Genomic DNA, 21,032 nt, shown 5'->3' with positions numbered 1-21,032 from the left:
AACTCTCATATCATACAGTGCTATATAGCACAAAGTGTAAGTGTAACAAAACTCTCATATCATACAGTGCTATATAGCACAAAGTGTAAGTGTAACAAAACTCTCATATCATACAGTGCTATATAGCACAAAGTGTAAGTGTAACAAAACTCTCATATCATACAGTGCTATATAGCACAAAGTGTAAGTGTAACAAAACTCTCATATCATACAGTGCTATATAGCACAAAGTGTAAGTGTAACAAAACTCTCATATCATACAGTGCTATATAGCACAAAGTGTAAGTGTAACAAAACTCTCATATCATACAGTGCTATATAGCACAAAGTGTAAGTGTAACAAAATCTCATATCATACAGTGCTATATAGCACAAAGTGTAAGTGTGACACAATCTCATATCATACAGTGCTATATAGCACACAGTGTAAGTGTGACAAAACTCTCCTATCATACAGTGCTATATAGCACACAGTGTAAGTGTAACACAATCTCATATCATACAGTGCTATATAGCACACAGTGTAAGTGTAACACAATCTCATATCATACAGTGCTATATAGCACACAGTGTAAGTGTGACAAAACTCTCCTATCATACAGTGCTATATAGCACACAGTGTAAGTGTAACACAATCTCATATCATACAGTGCTATATAGCACACAGTGTAAGTGTAACACAATCTCATATCATACAGTGCTATATAGCACACAGTGTAAGTGTAACACAATCTCATATCATACAGTGCTATATAGCACACAGTGTAAGTGTGACACAATCTCATATCATACAGTGCTATATAGCACACAGTGTAAGTGTGACAAAACTCTCATATCATACAGTGCTATATAGCACACAGTGTAAGTGTGACACAATCTCATATCATACAGTGCTATATAGCACACAGTGTAAGTGTAACACAATCTCATATCATACAGTGCTATATAGCACACAGTGTAAGTGTGACAAAACTCTCCTATCATACAGTGCTATATAGCACACAGTGTAAGTGTAACACTATCTCATATCATACAGTGCTATATAGCACACAGTGTAAGTGTGACACAATCTCATATCATACAGTGCTATATAGCACACAGTGTAAGTGTGACACAATCTCATATCATACAGTGCTATATAGCACACAGTGTAAGTGTAACACAATCTCATATCATACAGTGCTATATAGCACACAGTGTAAGTGTGACACACTCATATCATACAGTGCTATATAGCACACAGTGTAAGTGTAACACAATCTCATATCATACAGTGCTATATAGCACACAGTGTAAGTGTAACACAATCTCATATCATACAGTGCTATATAGCACACAGTGTAAGTGTGACACAATCTCATATCATACAGTGCTATATTGCACAAAGTGTAAGTGTAACACAACTCTCATATCATACAGTGCTATATTGCACACAGTGTAAGTGTAACAAAACTCTCATATCATACAGTGCTATATAGCACACAGTGTAAGTGTAACACAATCTCATATCATACAGTGCTATATAGCACACAGTGTAAGTGTGACACAACTCTCATATCATACAGTGCTATATAGCACACAGTGTAAGTGTGACAAAACTCTCATATCATACAGTGCTATATAGCACAAAGTGTAAGTGTAACAAAACTCTCATATCATAGAGTGCTATATTGCACAAAGTGTAAGTGTAACAAAACTCATATCATACAGTGCTATATTGCACAAAGTGTAAATGTAACAAAACTCTCATATCATACAGTGCTATATTGCACACAGTGTAAGTGTAAAAAAACTCTCATATCATACAGTGCTATATTGCACAAAGTGTAAGTGTAACAAAACTCTCATATCATACAGTGCTATATTGCACAAAGTGTAAGTGTAACAAAACTCTCATATCATACAGTGCTATATTGCACACAGCTGTAAGTGTAACAAAACTCTCATATCATACAGTGCTATATTGCACACAGTGTAAGTGTAACACAACTCTCATATCATACAGTGCTATATTGCACAAAGTGTAAGTGTAACAAAACTCATATCATACAGTGCTATATAGCACACAGTGTAAGTGTAACAAAACTCATATCATACAGTGCTATATAGCACACAGTGTAAGTGTAACAAAACTCTCATATCATACAGTGCTATATTGCACACAGTGTAAGTGTAACACAATCTCATATCATACAGTGCTATATAGCACAAAGTGTAAGTGTAACAAAACTCTCCTATCATGCAGTGCTATATTGCACTGGGTGTGTCTCTGCTTCACATACATAAATGAGAGAGATCTCTCCATTCTGGAGAGTTCCGCCCTTTTTCTTTTGAAAATTCTGTGAGTTCAGCCCCTGTGAAGCCTGATCTACAATTTAGTTCCAAGCTGGAGAATCTTTGAATATCAGGGCCATAGTGAGCTAAAAAAACGGCACCCTGAGTGGCCCTGGCTCCTCGGACAAGACGTTCTTCCAGCTTTTGTCCTCTATCAGTTGTCTCTAGTTCCTTTTACGTGTGCAGGGGCATCAGGGTTATGCTATCGTCGGAATACATTCCTGCCTTTCTGGGGGGAGTAGAAACAGTACAATTTGCGGCTGTGACATGGGCAGGTGCAACTCTTCATGAATTGCGCAGCTTGAGTTGTGATGTTGTGGCAATTGTTTTCCCACAAGATATTACTTTTATGAATGTGCTTTATTGCATCTAGGCGAGTTAGCTATGGACAGTAATGCTAAGAATGTCCCTTTAAAGGCGCGGTGTACTTAGGCAAGCAACAGATTAGTTTTTCATTGTGGGACAATCTAATTACAAATGACTTACCCTATCATTACTGACCTAAGCTAACTAGTTTTTTATTCCCCAAAAGGAGTTAAACACACAGATAAGGGTCAGCTCAGAAGTGTTATGGCTACTTGGAAGGAAACTGCTGTGAGTCAATCAGGATGGTTACAGCTCACATGCATGACTTTACCTATGTTTTTAACTCTTTGTGGGGGGGGGTAAAGCAATTATCTGGTGTCAGTAACACAAACATGACATGCTGTAACAATTTAGAGAATATTATTTTTTCTATTCTATTATTAACAAATTTACAGCAAAAAAAAAAAAAAAAAAAAAACTTTATTAACGGATTCTCATCCCATAGCACAACCCAAGGAAACAAAATATCTGCAGTACCGTTAGGAATTAAAATGCTTAAAAATCTCTGTATTAGCTGAGATCTCCTGGATCTCTGGAGCTCGCACAACCACACGAGGAAAATGTAAAATAGAATCTTTTTGTGTTTGGAATTTATGAAGTTAAATAATCTGGGCATCGTACCCAGGTCAGACTGACACCATCCCAGCGAGATGGGCAAACAAAAACTCCAAGATAAAAACGCTGTATGCAAACAGTAAGCTTCTACTGTGGTCAGCCTGACCAGAGCAGAGACTTTGTCACCAAATGTCACCCTCAAGAATGACAAGTGAACTGGTAGTTTCCTTTGTTGTATCATAAAGTGGGTAATTCAGATTTACACTTTCATGAATTAGACAGAACTGGGGCATTTTTAATGAATTGTGCGTTATATCTTTGTTGTAACTACTACTGCCATACAGAGCACAAAACGTGTGCACACTCCTGAACATACCTCAGTATACTTCCATGGAAACAGACAGAGAGAGAGGGGGAAATTATAACAGGTTAATTTTGACTTTGATGTCCTTTTTAACATATAATAGTTTTTGAATGAATAAGAAAATCTATACAAGAGCTATATATTTAATTCCATGTAATTTAATAAGTTGTCTTCCGTATGTTTTCTAGAATATTGAGTAGAATGTCTCTGTATATATCCTACAGCATGTGCTTGTGAGTTACTAACTTGCTGAAATCCTCACATTACGGATACAGGTGTACAGCGCCGATGAAAATTTCCCGTGTGTACAAGACAGAATAGCAAACAGATTTAAAGATAGTAAAAAACAAGGAAGTTTATTCATGACACAGCAAACTGTTCTATAATCAGTGAACATAAAAAACAGCATCCGTAATGTTCCAACAGAGTATAAAATCCTTCCAAGAAACATGGCTTCGCACCTCCCCCAGTGAGCTAGAAAGGGCCGGTAGCTGGCTGGCTGCTCTACGGTAATCTAAAAACCTGATCTATTATTTATGGCTTGTGGACTCTATGTCTACGTCAAGGAGAAAGACTGACAGGCAGATGACGGCTGTGTATGGGGAGAAAGGAAAGTAAGGAGCAAATAGTCTCTGATATAGGAAGACGCTGTTGCACTAACCAGGCACACAGCAGAGTGAGCTGTTATAAATAATAAAGACAGAAGTCAGGAGAGCAGAAATGTAAAAAAAACCACAAGCACAATGGGCCTGGTATAAAATATTATGAGAGAGACTAGGGACGGGCTGGTGTGATTGATGGACAGAGGTCAGAGTCAGAATGTGGGTGAACACAGATGTCTGTGGAGCTGCGGTACCAGCGGCCTATAATCCCTGTGCGTACCCGTTAGGTAACAAATACCTCTGAGAGTCAGGGACAGGAGAGGGAACTAGGGGCAAGTCCTACCCCCCTGTTTGAGGCTCTGTAACACGTGGTTACCAAGATCTGACGTGACTTCCCTTCTTCTGAAACAAACCCATTTATTGCCATAGAAGCCTGAACCGGTTCCTCGGACCTGTGTTGCAGGTTAAGTGGCCCATCCCAAGCACCCCTAAATAGAAATACAAAGCCGAGCCTGAGACTCTTTCCTGAGCGGGGCCTTGCAGCAGCACATCCTGAGTAAAGGGACAGAGGGGAGTGGGGTCCTGTATTGGGGTCTCAGGAACATTTCCAGACACAGATGGCCAAGCTGCCCCCAAAGAACATGTACAGCAGGTTCTTGACTTCGTGCGTGACCTCAAACCCAAAGCCTTCCCCGATCACCACGTGCCACGAGGACCCAAACTTTTTGTCCATTGTCTCTTTGATCATCTTTGCTGCACTCTGCGGGTGAGAGAGGGACAGAAAATCACATTTGTCACAGTGACACACTCTGGTGGCTCCGTTCCTAGACACTGACCCCATCTGTTATTATCGGATAATTAGCACCTGCAGCTTCCAGTCTGCCCCTTTCCCTAGGGTTTGTAAGACTCAATTTATCTTATCTCTGCAATTATTAAATAAGAGGTTTATCCTAAGTATTTGTTAAAGGGATATGAAACCTATTTTTTTTTCCTTTCATGACTCAGAGCAGCAATTTTAAGCACCTTTCTAATATACTCCTATAATACTTTTTTTTCATTATCTTGCTATCTTTATTTGAAAAGCAGAAATGTAAGCTTAGGAGCCCACCCATTTTTGGTTCAGCACCTAGGTAGCGCTTGCTGATTGGTAGCTAAATGTAGTGCTATCCAGCGTTCTGAACCAAAAATAGGCCGGATCTTAAGCTCACATTCCTGCTTTTTTAAATAAAGATACCAAGAGAACGAATAAAAATTGAGAAAAGGAGTGAATTAGAAAGTTGCTTAAAATCTGCTGCTCTATCTGAACCATGAAAAAAAAAAAGAAAATTTAGTTGCATGTCCCTTTAATATCCGATCAACACTTCAAGGTCCCTCAGTACTGTCACCTGAAATGTTATGCTCCTGCGTATTTACATTATAATATATAAATTATGCACAGTATGACTTCTTGTTATAGGATATGGTTCTCAGAAGCATTCTTCTCTTAAAGGGAAGGGCATTTCTCTTGTGTTGCTATGCAGATATGTAGTAGGGTTAACCTTGAGAAGGCAGCAGGTGCATTTCTAGCTCAGGGAATTCGAAAAGTCACAATTTTCAGAGCAAAATTACATGAAAAAGGGGGCAAAATAAAATAGAATTATATTGCAAAGTGGTTTTATTACACAAACATTTTATATTTATAACCATTTTATGGCGTTTAGCGCCCCTTTAAAAGGTTACTAAAGTGCTAACAGTATTTGCATATTTATATTATCATATCTTGTGTCTTCCTCTACCCCATGCAACATAGACAGAACTTCCTGTGCCCCGGCACACTGGGTAAAGATGGCTTTTAAAAGAAATAATGAACTTAATAACAGGTCGTTTACAGGACGTATTAGGCTGATACCTTGTCCGGCTCTACCTATTCTCATATTATTCCTATACGCTGCACTACAGCCGCTTTATTCTTATAGTATCAGTTATTAGTTAATAGAAGTGAATTGGAAAGTTGTTTAAAATTGCAGGTTCTGTCTGACTCATGAAAGAGAAAGTTTGGGTTTCAAGACCCTTTAATCTTATACCCCTATTACCAAATATATAAAGCATTATGCAATATGTGTATTGTATTCAGTTTGTTTGGTAAAGCAATATAAAAAAAAATCTATTACATTAAAGGAACATTAAACTCACAATGTTCATCCCCTAAAAAAAAGCTTAAATTATACAGAATCAAAACACAGTGCAATCTCATTTATTGTGCTGCTTTTCCTGTCATTTCCCACTCTTACAAAGGCTGCAGTGCATTCTGTGACATTCAGAGACGGACATTCCTACATCCTGCACATTGATTGGTCGCAGGAACTTGTTATCTATGCCCCAATAGGCCACAGCAAAGGAAGGAAGATATACAACGCTCAAGTGTTTTTCAATGGTGTATCCTGGGCCAGCTGTCTACTGTATACAATGTAAAGAATATTTTGATGCATTAAGATTTGAATGTCTGTATAAGTCGTAAAAACCCATTCAAAAATAGAATAAAACAATATTTGAATGTAATACGCAATATATAATAAAATAGTACATACATAAAACGATTACACAAAAGGCAAATGATCCCAGCTAATCCACACAAAGAAAACCTTTACTCATGTGTCCTAATAGATCAAAGGGACAGTCTAATCAAAAATAAACTCTCATGATTCAGATAGGGCAGTAATTTTAAACAACTTTCCAATTTACTTTTATCATCAAATTTGCTTTGTTCGCTTGCTATTCTATGTTGAAAGCTAAACCTAGGTAGGTCATATGCTAATTACTAAACCCTTGAAGGCTGCCTTTTATCTCAGTGCATTTTGACAGTTTTTCACATACAATGCTAGTTCATGTGTGTCATATTGATAATAATGTGCTCACTCCTGTGGAGCTATTTATGAGTCAGCACTGATTAGCTAAAATGCAAGTCTGTCAAAAGCACTGAGATAAGGGGGCAGTTTGCAGAGGCTTGGATACAAGGTAAATCACAGAGGTAAAAAGTATATTAATATAACTAAGATAAGGAGCAGTCTGCGAAGGCTTAGATACAAGGTAATCACAGAGGTAAAAAGTATATTAATATAACTGAGATAAGGGGCAGTCTGCAGAGGCTTAGATACAGGGTAATCACAGAGGTAAAAAGTATATTAATATAACTAAGATAAGGAGCAGTCTGCGAAGGCTTAGATACAAGGTAATCACAGAGGTAAAAAGTATATTAATATAACTGAGATAAGGGGCAGTCGGCAGAGGCTTAGATACAAGGTAATCACAGAGTTAAAAGGTATATTAATATAACTGAGATAAGGGGCAGTCTGCAGAGGCTTAGATACAAGGTAATCAGAGGCAAAAAGTATATTAATATAACTGAGATAAGGAGCAGTCTGCAGAGGCTTAGATACAAGGTAAATCACAGAGGTAAAAAGTATATTAATATAACGGAGATAAGGGGGCCATTCTGCAGAGGCTTAGATACAGGGTAATCACAGAGGTAAAAAGTATATTAATATAACTGAGATAAGGAGCAGTCTGCAGAGGCTTAGATACAAGGTAATCACAGAGGTAAAAAGTATATTAATAGAACTGAGATAAGGAGCAGTCTGCAGAGGCTTAGATACAAGGTAATCACAGAGGTAAAAAGTATATTAATATAACTGAGATAAGGAACAGTCTGCAGAGGCTTAGATACAAGGTAATCACAGAGGTAAAAAGTATATTAATATAACTGAGATAAGGGGCAGTCTGCAAAGGCTTAGATACAAGGTAATCAGAGGTAAAAAGTATATTAATATAACTGAGATAAGGAGCAGTCTGCAGAGGCTTAGATACAAGGTAATCACAGAGGTAAAAAGTATATTAATATAACTGAGATAAGGAGCAGCCTGCAGAGGCTTAGATACAGGGTAATCACAGAGGTAAAAAGTATATTAATATAACTGAGATAAGGGGGCAGTCTGCAGAGGCTTATATACAGGGTAATCACAGAGGTAAAAAGTATATTAATATAACTAAGATAAGGGGCAGTCTGCAGAGGCTTATATACAGGGTAATCACAGAAGTAAAAAGTATATTAATATAACTAAGATAAGGAGCAGTCTGCAGAGGCTTAGATACAAGGTAATCACAGAGGTAAAAAGTATATTAATATAACTGAGATAAGGGGCCATTCTGCAGAGGCTTAGATACAGGGTAATCACAGAGGTAAAAAGTATATTAATATAACTGAGATAAGGAGCAGTCTGCAGAGGCTTAGATACAAGGTAATCACAGAGGTAAAAAGTATATTAATATAACTGAGATAAGGAGCAGTCTGCAGAGGCTTAGATACAGGGTAATCACAGAGGTAAAAAGTATATTAATATAACAGTGCTGGTTCTGTAAAACTGGGGAATGGGTAATAAAGGGATTATCTATTTTGTTAAACAATAACACTTCTGATGTAGACTGTCCCTTTAACATAGCAACAGAGTCTGATCGTTATCAGAACATATTAACACCTTGTTTGCTGCAACTGTTTTTCAGTAGCCAAGCTCCACCCAGCACTTTGCTTATTTGGTATTGTGTTAATAAAATCTCTATGGTTTGGCTTCAGCAGAAATGATAAACTACAAATCAGGACAGATATGTGGCAGGGTTAGGCTGGTGAAGCAGCCGTGTGCTCTTTCAGTTTTCAGGAAACGGGGACAAAATAAATAATGAAAGTCTATTATTATACATTTTATATTACACTCTCCCAGTTCAGACCCCGTCACATATAAGCGCTTACTTTCAGTGGGCTTCAGATTAGCGGTTACATAAAACATAATTTATGTAAGAACTTACCTGATAAATTCATTTCTTTCATATTAGCAAGAGTCCATGAGCTAGTGACGTATGGGATATACATTCCTACCAGGAGGGGCAAAGTTTCCCAAACCTCAAAATGCCTATAAATACACCCCTCACCACACCCACAATTCAGTTTAACGAATAGCCAAGAAGTGGGGTGATAAAAAAGTGCGAAAGCATATAAAATAAGGAATTGGAATAATTGTGCTTTATACAAAAAAATCATAACCACCACAAAAAAGGGCGGGCCTCATGGACTCTTGCTAATATGAAAGAAATGAATTTATCAGGTAAGTTCTTACATAAATTATGTTTTCTTTCATGTAATTAGCAAGAGTCCATGAGCTAGTGACGTATGGGATAATGATTACCCAAGATGTGGATCTTTCCACACAAGAGTCACTAGAGAGGGAGGGATAAAATAAAGACAGCCAATTCCTGCTGAAAATAATCCACACCCAAAATAAAGTTTAATGAAAAACATAAGCAGAAGATTCAAACTGAAACCGCTGCCTGAAGTACTTTTCTACCAAAAACTGCTTCAGAAGAAGAAAATACATCAAAATGGTAGAATTTAGTAAAAGTATGCAAAGAGGACCAAGTTGCTGCTTTGCAAATCTGATCAACCGAAGCTTCATTCCTAAACGCCCAGGAAGTAGAAACTGACCTAGTAGAATGAGCTGTAATCCTCTGAGGCGGAGTTTTACCCGACTCAACATAGGCAAGATGAATTAAAGATTTCAACCAAAGCTTGTACAAAACAATGAATATCAGGAAGAATAGCAATCTTTCTGTGAAAAAGAACAGAAAGAGCAGAGATTTGTCCTTTCAAGGAACTTGCGGACAAACCCTTATCTAAACCATCCTGAAGAAACTGTAATATTCTCGGTATTCTAAAAGAATGCCAAGAAAAATGATGAGAAAGACACCAAGAAATATAAGTCTTCCAGACTCTATAATATATATCTCTCTAGATACAGATTTACGAGCCTGTAACATAGTATTAATCACAGAGTCAGAGAAACCTCTTTGACCAAGAATCAAGCGTTCAATCTCCATACCTTTAAATTTAAGGATTTCAGATCCTGATGGAAAAAAGGACCTTGAGACAGAAGGTCTGGTCTTAACGGAAGAGTCCACGGTTGGCAAGAGGCCATCCGGACAAGATCCGCATACCAAAACCTGTGAGGCCATGCCGGAGCTACCAGCAGAACAAACGAGCATTCCTTCAGAATCTTGGAGATTACTCTTGGAAGAAGAACTAGAGGCGGAAAAATATAGGCAGGATGATACTTCCAAGGAAGTGATAATGCATCCACTGCCTCCGCCTGAGGATCCCGGGATCTGGACAGATACCTGGGAAGTTTCTTGTTTAGATGAGACGCCATCAGATCTATTTCTGGAAGTTCCCACATTTGAACAATCTGAAGAAATACCTCTGGGTGAAGAGACCATTCGCCCGGATGCAACGTTTGGCGACTGAGATAATCCGCTTCCCAATTGTCTATACCTGGGATATGAACCGCAGAGATTAGACAGGAGCTGGATTCTGCCCAAACCAAAATTCGAGATACTTCTTTCATAGCCAGAGGACTGTGAGTCCCTCCTTGATGATTGATGTATGCCACAGTTGTGACATTGTCTGTCTGAAAACAAATTAACGATTCTCTCTTCAGAAGAGGCCAAAACTGAAGAGCTCTGAAAATTGCACGGAGTTCCAAAATATTGATCGGTAATCTCACCTCCTGAGATTCCCAAACTCCTTGTGCCGTCAGAGATCCCCACACAGCTCCCCAACCTGTGAGACTTGCATCTGTTGAAATTACAGTCCAGGTCGGAAGCACAAAAGAAGCCCCCTGAATTAAACGATGGTGATCTGTCCACCACGTTAGAGAGTGTCGAACAATCGGTTTTAAAGATATTAATTGAGATATCTTTGTGTAATCCTTGCACCATTGATTCAGCATACAGAGCTGAAGAGGTCGCATGTGAAAACGAGCAAAGGGGATCGCGTCCGATGCAGCAGTCATAAGACCTAGAATTTCCATGCATAAGGCTACCGAAGGGAATGATTGTGACTGAAGGTTTCGACACGCTGCAATCAATTTTAGACGTCTCTTGTCTGTTAAAGACAGAGTCATGGACACTGAATCTATCTGGAAACCCAGAAAGGTTACCCTTGTCTGAGGAATCAAAGAACTTTTTGGTAAATTGATCCTCCAACCATGATCTTGAAGAAACAACACAAGTCGATTCGTATGAGATTCTGCTAAATGTAAAGACTGAGCAAGTACCAAGATATCGTCCAAATAAGGAAATACCACAATACCCTGTTCTCTGATTACAGACAGAAGGGTACCGAGAACCTTTGAAAAAATTCTTGGAGCTGTAGCTAGGCCAAACGGTAGAGCCACAAACTGGTAATGCTTGTCCAGAAAAGAGAATCTCAGGAACTGATAATGATCTGGATGAATTGGAATATGCAGATATGCATCCTGTAAATCTATTGTGGACATATAATTCCCTTGCTGAACAAAAGGCAAGATAGTCCTTACAGTTACCATCTTGAACGTTGGTATCCTTACATAACGATTCAATATTTTTAGATCCAGAACTGGTCTGAAGGAATTCTCCTTCTTTGGTACAATGAAGAGATTTGAATAAAACCCCATCCCCTGTTCCGGAACTGGAACTGGCATAATTACTCCAGCCAACTCTAGATCTGAAACACAATTCAGAAATGCTTGAGCTTTCACTGGATTTACTGGGACACGGGAAAGAAAAAATCTCTTTGCAGGAGGTCTCATCTTGAAACCAATTCTGTACCCTTCTGAAACAATGTTCTGAATCCAAAGATTGTGAACAGAATTGATCCAAATTTCTTTGAAAAAACGTAACCTGCCCCCTACCAGCTGAGCTGGAATGAGGGCCGCACCTTCATGTGGACTTAGAAGCAGGCTTTGCCTTTCTAGCAGGCTTGGATTTATTCCAGACTGGAGATGGTTTCCAAACTGAAACTGCTCCTGAGGATGAAGGATCAGGCTTTTGTTCTTTGTTGAAACGAAAGGAACGAAAACGATTATTAGCCCTGTTTTTACCTTTAGATTTTTTATCCTGTGGTAAAAAAGTTCCTTTCCCACCAGTAACAGTTGAGATAATAGAATCCAACTGAGAACCAAATAATTTGTTACCCTGGAAAGAAATAGAAAGTAGAGTTGATTTAGAAGCCATATCAGCATTCCAAGTCTTAAGCCATAAAGCTCTTCTAGCTAAAATAGCTAGAGACATAAACCTGACATCAACTCTGATAAAAAATGGCATCACAGATAAAATTATTAGCATGCTGAAGAAGAATAATAATATCATGAGAATCATGATTTGTTACTTGTTGCGCTAAAGTTTCCAACCAAAAAGTTGAAGCTGCAGCAACATCAGCCAATGATATAGCAGGTCTAAGAAGATTACCTGAACACAGATAAGCTTTTCTTAGAAAGGATTCAATTTTCCTATCTAAAGGATCTTTAAACGAAGTACCATCTGACGTAGGAATGGTAGTACGTTTAGCAAGGGTAGAAATAGCCCCATCAACTTTAGGGATTTTGTCCCAAAATTCTAACCTGTCAGACGGTACAGGATATAATTGCCTAAAACGTTTAGAAGGAGTAAATGAATTACCCAATTTATCCCATTCTTTGGAAATTACTGCAGAAATAGCATTAGGAACAGGAAAAACTTCTGGAATAACCACAGGAGATTTAAATACCTTATCTAAACGTTTAGAATTAGTATCAAGAGGACCAGAACCTCTATTTCTAAAGCAATTAATACTTCTTTAAGTAAAGAACGAATAAATTCCATTTTAAATAAATATGAAGATTTATCAGCATCAATCTCTGAAACAGAATCCTCTGAACCAGAAGAGTCATCAGAATCAGAATGATGATGTTCATTTAAAAATTCATCTGTAGGGAGAGAAGTTTTAAAAGATTTTTTATGTTTACTAGAAGGAGAAATAACAGACATAGCCTTCTTGATGGATTCAGAAACAAAATCTCTTATGTTATCAGGAACATTCTGCACCTTAGATGTTGAAGGAACTGCAACAGACAATGGTACTTTACTAAAGGAAATATTATCTGCATTAACAAGTTTGTCATGACAATTAATACAAACAACAGCCGGAGGAATAGCTACCAAAAGTTTACAGCAGATACACTTAGCTTTGGTAGATCCAGCACTAGACAGCGATTTTCCTGTAGTATCTTCTGACTCAGATGCAACGTGAGACATCTTGCAATATGTAAGAGAAAAAACAACATATAAAGCAAAATTGATCAAATTCCTTAAATGACAGTTTCAGGAATGGGAAAAAATGCCAAAGAACAAGCTTCTAGCAACCAGAAGCAATGAAAAATAAGACTTAAATAATGTGGAGACAAAAGTGACGCCCATATTTTTTAGCGCCAAATAAGACGCCCACATTATTTGGCGCCTAAATGCTTTTGGCGCCAAAAATGACGCCACATCCGGAACGCCGACATTTTTGGCGCAAAATAACGTCAAAAAATGACGCAACTTCCGGCGACACGTATGACGCCGGAAACGGAAAAGAATTTTTGCGCCAAAAAAGTCAGCGCCAAGAATGACGCAATAAAATAAAGCATTTTCAGCCCCCGCGAGCCTAACAGCCCACAGGGAAAAAAAGAGTCAAATTTTTGAAGGTAAGAAAAAAATGAATAATTCAAATGCATAATCCCAAATATGAAACTGACTGTCTGAAATAAGGAATGTTGAACATCCTGAGTCAAGGCAAATAAATGTTTGAATACATATATTTAGAACTTTATAAATAAAGTGCCCAACCATAGCTTAGAGTGTCACAGAAAATAAGACTTACTTACCCCAGGACACTCATCTACATGTTTGTAGAAAGCCAAACCAGTACTGAAACGAGAATCAGCAGAGGTAATGGTAAATATAAGAGTATATCGTCGATCTGAAAAGGGAGGTAAGAGATGAATCTCTACGACCGATAACAGAGAACCTATGAAATAGACCCCGTAGAAGGAGATCACTGCATTCAATAGGCAATACTCTCCTCACATCCCTCTGACATTCACTGCACGCTGAGAGGAAAACCGGGCTCCAACCTGCTGCGGAGCGCATATCAACGTAGAATCTAGCACAAACTTACTTCACCACCTCCATAGGAGGCAAAGTTTGTAAAACTGATTTGTGGGTGTGGTGAGGGGTGTATTTATAGGCATTTTAAGGTTTGGGAAACTTTGCCCCTCCTGGTAGGAATGTATATCCCATACGTCACTAGCTCATGGACTCTTGCTAATTACATGAAAGAAATAGTTATTTCTTGTTGCTCTGCAGACTCTCCTGTAGTGAGTGGCGCTCACGTGCCTAGTACTACACCAGGAAGTACAGAAAGTTCTCAAGCGACTGCGCCTGAAACCTGAAGGCAGATGACTGGCACTATAGGCAGATGGCTGGCACTATGATGACTGGCACTATAGGCAGATGGCTGGCACTATGATGGCTGGCACTATAGGCAGATGGCTGGCACTATAGGCAGATGACTGGCACTATAGGCAGATGGCTGTCACTATAGGCAGATGGCTGTCACTATAGGCAGATGGCTGTCACTATAGGCAGATGGCTGTCACTATAGGCAGATGGCTGGCACTATGATGACTGGCACTATGGGCAGATGGCTGGCACTATGATGACTGGCACTATGGGCAGATGACTGGCACTATAGGCAGATGGCTGGCACTATAGGCACATTACTGGCACTATAGGCAGATGGCTGGCACTATGATGGCTGGCACTATAGGCAGATGACTGGCACTATAGGCAGATGGCTGGCACTATAGGCACATTACTGGCACTATAGGCAGATGGCTGGCACTATAGGCACATTACTGGCACTATAGGCAGATGGCTGGCACTATGATGGCTGGCACTATAGGCAGATGACTGGCACTATAGGCAGATGGCTGTCACTATAGGCACATTACTGGCACTATAGGCAGATGGCTGACACTATGATGGCTGTCACTATAGGCAGATGGCTGGCACTATGATGGCTGGCACTATAGGCAGATGGCTGACACTATGATGGCTGTCACTATAGGCAGATGGCTGACACTATGATGGCTGTCACTATAGGCAGATGGCTGGCACTATGATGGCTGTCACTATAGGCAGATGGCTGACACTATGATGGCTGTCACTATAGGCAGATGGCTGGCACTATGATGGCTGTCACTATAGGCAGATGGCTGGCACTATGATGGCTGTCACTATAGGCAGATGGCTGGCACTATGATGGCTGTCACTATAGGCAGATGGCTGGCACTATGATGGCTGGCACTATAGGCAGATGGCTGGCACTATGATGGCTGGCACTATAGGCAGATGGCTGGCACTATGATGGCTGGCACTATAGGCAGATGGCTGGCACTATGATGGCTGGCACTATAGGCAGATGGCTGGCACTATAGGCACATTACTGGCACTATAGGCAGATGGCTGGCACTATGATGGCTGGCACTATAGGCAGATGGCTGACACTATGATGGCTGTCACTATAGGCAGATGGCTGGCACTATGATGGCTGGCACTATAGGCAGATGGCTGGCACTATGATGGCTGTCACTATAGGCAGATGGCTGGCACTATGATGGCTGGCACTATAGGCAGATGGCTGGCACTATGATGGCTGGCACTATAGGCAGATGGCTGGCACTATGATGGCTGGCACTATAGGCAGATGGCTGGCACTATGATGGCTGGCACTATAGGCAGATGGCTGGCACTATGATGGCTGTCACTATAGGCAGATGGCTGGCACTATGATGGCTGTCACTATAGGCAGATGGCTGGCACTATGATGGCTGGCACTATAGGCAGATGGCTGGCACTATGATGGCTGTCACTATAGGCAGATGGCTGGCACTATGATGGCTGGCACTATAGGCAGATGGCTGGCACTATGATGGCTGGCACTATAGGCAGATGGCTGGCACTATGATGGCTGTCACTATAGGCAGATGGCTGGCACTATGATGGCTGTCACTATAGGCAGATGGCTGACACTATGATGGCTGTCACTATAGGCAGATGGCTGGCACTATGATGGCTGTCACTATAGGCAGATGGCTGGCACTATGATGGCTGTCACTATAGGCAGATGGCTGGCACTATGATGGCTGTCACTATAGGCAGATGGCTGACACTATGATGGCTGTCACTATAGGCAGATGGCTGGCACTATGATGGCTGTCACTATAGGCAGATGGCTGGCACTATGATGGCTGGCACTATAGGCAGATGGCTGGCACTATAGGCAGATGGCTGGCACTATAGGCAGATGGCTGGCACTATAGGCAGATGGCTGGCACTATGATGGCTGTCACTATAGGCAGATGGCTGACACTATGATGGCTGTCACTATAGGCAGATGGCTGGCACTATGATGGCTGGCACTATAGGCAGATGGCTGGCACTATAGGCACATTACTGGCACTATAGGCAGATGGCTGGCACTATGATGGCTGGCACTATAGGCAGATGGCTGGCACTATAGGCACATTACTGGCACTATAGGCAGATGGCTGGCACTATGATGGCTGGCACTATAGGCAGATGGCTGGCACTATAGGCACATTACTGGCACTATAGGCAGATGGCTGGCACTATGATGGCTGGCACTATAGGCAGATGGCTGGCACTATAGGCACATTACTGGCACTATAGGCACATTACTGGCACTATAGGCAGATGGCTGGCACTATGATGGCTGGCACTATAGGCAGATGGCTGGCACTATAGGCACATTACTGGCACTATAGGCAGATGGCTGGCACTATGATGGCTGTCACTATAGGCAGATGGCTGACACTATGGGCAGATTGCTGACACTATGGGCAGATTGCTGACACTATGGGCAGATTGCTGGTATCCTTGGGCATATCACGTCTGTGTAGAGCGATGCACTTACTTCGTTATTGCTGGCAAACCTCTCACAGGCTGTTACGCAGAGCTCCATGGTCTCTACGCGCATCTCTTCTGGCATGTCAGTGTGCTGCAAAGGAAACGCATGAAAGTCAGTGTCTTGTTTTATCAGAGAGGATGTGTTTTGTCCCTACTATACCCCCTAGACCACCAGAGGGACGTATTGCACCACACTGCTCTGCAGACCCTCGGTCCCCATAGATTGCCAAGGTGAGAATTACCCGTATCAATGGGAAACTGTGCACCCTCTTGTAATCTGCTTCCTCTTTTTTCCCTTCTCCAGGATCGGCCATGACAGCTACTATTTAAAAGCCAGAAGTTTGTAGGAAGTAAACTTTCCGTGTTGCAGAGAGCCGAGTATAAAGGTGGGGGAAGGTATCGCAGGTTAAGGGGAGGCAGCCAGTCCTGTTTAAGCTCCTACAGGGAAACAGGATGTTCAACAAAACACAATTAACACTCAGACAAATTTTGCGTTTGAACCTATGTAACATTATGTCTATTCTACTCTTACAAACCATCTGAATTAAATTACACAGCAGTATGAAAGCACAAAAGATGTTGTGCGTGAGGGCACTGAGTCACGGAGACAATGCAGCCTGCCGAACACAGCTCCGCTCAACGTGTGAACCTCAGCGACACCTCTCTGCGTTTAATTTATTTTTTGTTCCAAACAATAGAAGCTTAAATGTTAGAAAATGTAGCTCCAAGGAGAATCACCAGGGAAACCACCGGATAGGACTGGGCTCAAAACCAACTGTCATTAATAAATAAGAAAAAAATGACTTTGAACACAAATAAAACTCTTGCTGTCCCCTGATAGATTGTTCAGTCAGCCCCTAGCTAAGGCCAAATCTATTATTTTATCAATTTAGACTAATTCTGACCTCATAGACACATGGGAATGTACTGAAAGCTAGATTTCAACATGGCGGCATCCATGACTAAAGGGTTGCAGGGAATAACCTCAATGCTAGGCTTAGAAATGTATTTAGTGTTAAATGTCCCTTTAACTCAAAATGAATGAATGCTTATTGTAAATGGAGTGTGCCTGGCAGGTGAGTTTTAAAGGGACAGTATGCACAAATTTTCATATAACTGCGTGTAATAGACACCACTATAAAGAATAATATGCACAGATACTGATATAAAAATTCAGTATAAAACAGTTTAACAACTTACTTAGAAGCTCCCAGTTTAGCTCTGTTGAAAAGGTTAGCTGGAACACCCACTGCAAGTGGGAAATAGCAACAAAAAAAAGCAGACACCCCCCCCCTTCCTCTGCATATAAAAAGACCCTTTGCACAAACAGGAGCAAGCTGGAGTAGGTATACGTTGGTATTCTCCTAAAGCATAGGGCTTGGTCAGGAGTCTGAAAATCAGTGCAATGTTATTTAAAAATAAGCAAAACTATCCATTTAAAAAAAAAAAAAAAAAAAAAAAACCTGAATGGGCAATATAAATCGATCATCTACAAAACATTTATGCAAAGAAAAATCTAGTGTATAATGTCCCTTTAACTATGCGTTTAAACCCACTTGCATGCGTTTATCACAGTTTACAACACACATTTAATTTAACAATAAAGAGTGTAGTGAATTACAGAACGGTATTAGACTAAAATATTATTAGAATTATTATCAGGTAGAGCGCCAAAAGATTCTGCAGCGCTATAAACATAGGCGGTATACAGGGTAACATTTATAGGGGTCAAATGGGTACAGGGTCCTGCCAAGAGTCGCACTGCTGTAGTCGGCTCTTATGAAGGCTGGGCTCATAGGCTGACATTCTAAGGGCGTTCATCCCTTAATACGCTTCAGTTTACCCTACCCTGTACTATACTACACAGCAATGATCTAGATTTAAAGGGACATAAATCATAAACGAACTGTGCAGGGAATGTATTTTGGTTTTGAACACAATCATCTTCCAATAAAAAGCTTCTAGTAACAGCTATTCCTGTATCAGCGTGCACAATAAGAGCTGGCACTGAAACAGTTAAAGGGACAGTCTAGTCAAATTAAACTTTCATGATTCAGATAGGTCAGTCATTTTAAACAATTTTCTAATTTTAGTTTTATCATCAAATTTGCTTTGTTCTCTTGGTATTTGTTGTTGGAAGCTAAACCTAGTTAGGCTCATATGCTAATTTCTAAGCCCCTGAAGGCCGCCTCTTATTTCAGAACTACTTCATGTGTGTCAGATAATAATGTGCTCACTCCTGTGGAGTTTCTTGTGGGTCAGCACTGATGTAATGCTTAGGAGCCATTTTGGGAGCACTATATGGCAGCAGTTTTGCTAAAATGTTATCTATTTACAAGAGCACTAGAGGGCAGCACTATTTCCTGTCATGTAGTGCTCCAGATGCTACCTAGGCATCTCTTCAACAAAGAATATCATGGGAACAAAGCAAATCTCATAGAAGTAAATTGAAAACTTTTTTAAATTGCCCCGTTTGAATCACAAAAGAACATTTTTGGGTTTCATATCCCTTTAAATTAGGTGTTTAAAGAAGCTTCCTGTGCATGGGAAACGCTTCAATTCAAAACCAAAGTGCTCTCTAACTTTTGCCTATTATGTCCTTTAAAGGGACAGTCTAGACCCAATACTTATTCTTTATTGTTACACACCAGACAAGCATCTTGCAACAGATTCCACATCTATAAGCTTGTAAGGAGTACATGACACGTTTAAATAACTGTTTGTTAGCGGCTGAAAATGGCCGCCAAGCTCCGCCCACAGCTTTCTTCTAGTCCTGTGAGCTGTTTTCTTGAATGACAGTTTAGCAGCGCACATTTAATCATTTTCAGTTAGCTATTTCAAATTGCACGTGCACAAATCAGCATGTGAGAGAAAGAAAAAAACGTATTTAAGAGTCGATCATGATTGGAGAAACAACTTAGCAAAATCAATGTACAATAGGTGGGTGGAGCTTGGCGGCCATTTTTTGGCTCCTAACAAACAATGAATATATAAATGTTTAATGTACTCCTTACCAGCTTATATATGTGGGACCAGTTTCTTACCCTGCGATTGGATGAAAATAAGACAGGCTTATGCACAGATGTACACACAGTGAAACAGAGGCTTGTAGACTCAGTATTGCTAATGGCTGGCTAATGTGTCTGACTTCATCATTAAAGGGATATTATTGTAAGAAAAAATGACATGCTCTAATTCGTTAGATAGTGTAATAAGACATGCAGCCCTGCAACTCTATGTGTTTAATAAAACCCCCACAAAGGGTCTGGGTCGTGCAACTGGTGCTGCGTTACCTTTGCTATATAAAATAGATAAGTGCAGCTTAATTGTGCCAGGATCTGTGCTGCAGAGGTTAATTGGTGTTAATTTCCGTTGTCATGGTTAAACACAGAGGTGCAGGGTCGCTGTTTCGTTCTTACAAGAGTATTTCATTTTTCTCTTTAATACCAACTTGTGACGTCTGCAAATTAACATTTTTTTTATATAAATTTTAGAATCTCCAGTTTTGCACATATTTAAACAGATGAGCAAGCAATTTACTCAAAAACATTACTTACAAATCTAACGGCATAAAACATTATAACTAATTAAGATACGTGAAAAACAAAGATACATAAACAGCTGAAACGGCTAAATGCATAGAAAACACTGAAACCCATCAATAATACTAACGGTAAATCTGATTAAATAGAACTCTAACTTGCTCATTTACCCTCCTTAACCTGCCTAGATCTCACTACATGTATCCCCCTCTCCCTGCCTAGATCTCACTACATGTATCCCCCTCTCCCTGCCTAGATCTCACTACATGTATCCCCCTCTCCCTGCCTAGATCTCACTACATGTATCCCCCTCTCCCTGCCTAGATCTCACTACATGTATCCCCCTCTCCCTGCCTAGATCTCACTACATGTATCCCCCTCTCCCTGCCTAGCTCTCACTACATGTATCCCCCTCTCCCT

At 40.2% G+C, this 21,032-nt stretch overlaps 1 protein-coding gene across 3 annotated transcripts in view; it reads right to left on the bottom strand.

Moving 5' to 3' along the window:
* Window positions 1-3,948: 3,948 nt before the first annotated feature.
* The window catches only part of DNAL4 (dynein axonemal light chain 4), a 32,132-nt gene continuing 15,048 nt past the window's right edge, over window positions 3,949-21,032 (bottom strand). For 2 of the 3 annotated variants that reach the window (XM_053721306.1, XM_053721307.1), the window contains exons 2-4: window positions 17,313-17,508; window positions 17,078-17,161; window positions 3,949-4,981 (exon numbers count right to left, since the gene is read on the bottom strand). In XM_053721306.1, coding sequence (XP_053577281.1) covers window positions 4,817-4,981; window positions 17,078-17,161; window positions 17,313-17,384 — 321 coding nt within the window. In that variant the 5' untranslated portion in view covers window positions 17,385-17,508 and the 3' untranslated portion in view covers window positions 3,949-4,816. Of the gene's footprint in view, window positions 4,982-17,077; window positions 17,162-17,312; window positions 17,509-20,363; window positions 20,531-21,032 lie in introns of all 3 variants that reach the window. The other variant, XM_053721305.1, reaches the window with a different exon arrangement.

The sequence above is a fragment of the Bombina bombina genome, chromosome 7 (genome assembly GCF_027579735.1).
Source record: "Bombina bombina isolate aBomBom1 chromosome 7, aBomBom1.pri, whole genome shotgun sequence".
Taxonomy (NCBI): Eukaryota; Metazoa; Chordata; class Amphibia; order Anura; family Bombinatoridae; genus Bombina; species Bombina bombina.
Note: the sequence above shows the minus strand (reverse complement) of the source record. Positions and strands in the feature narration are given on the sequence as shown.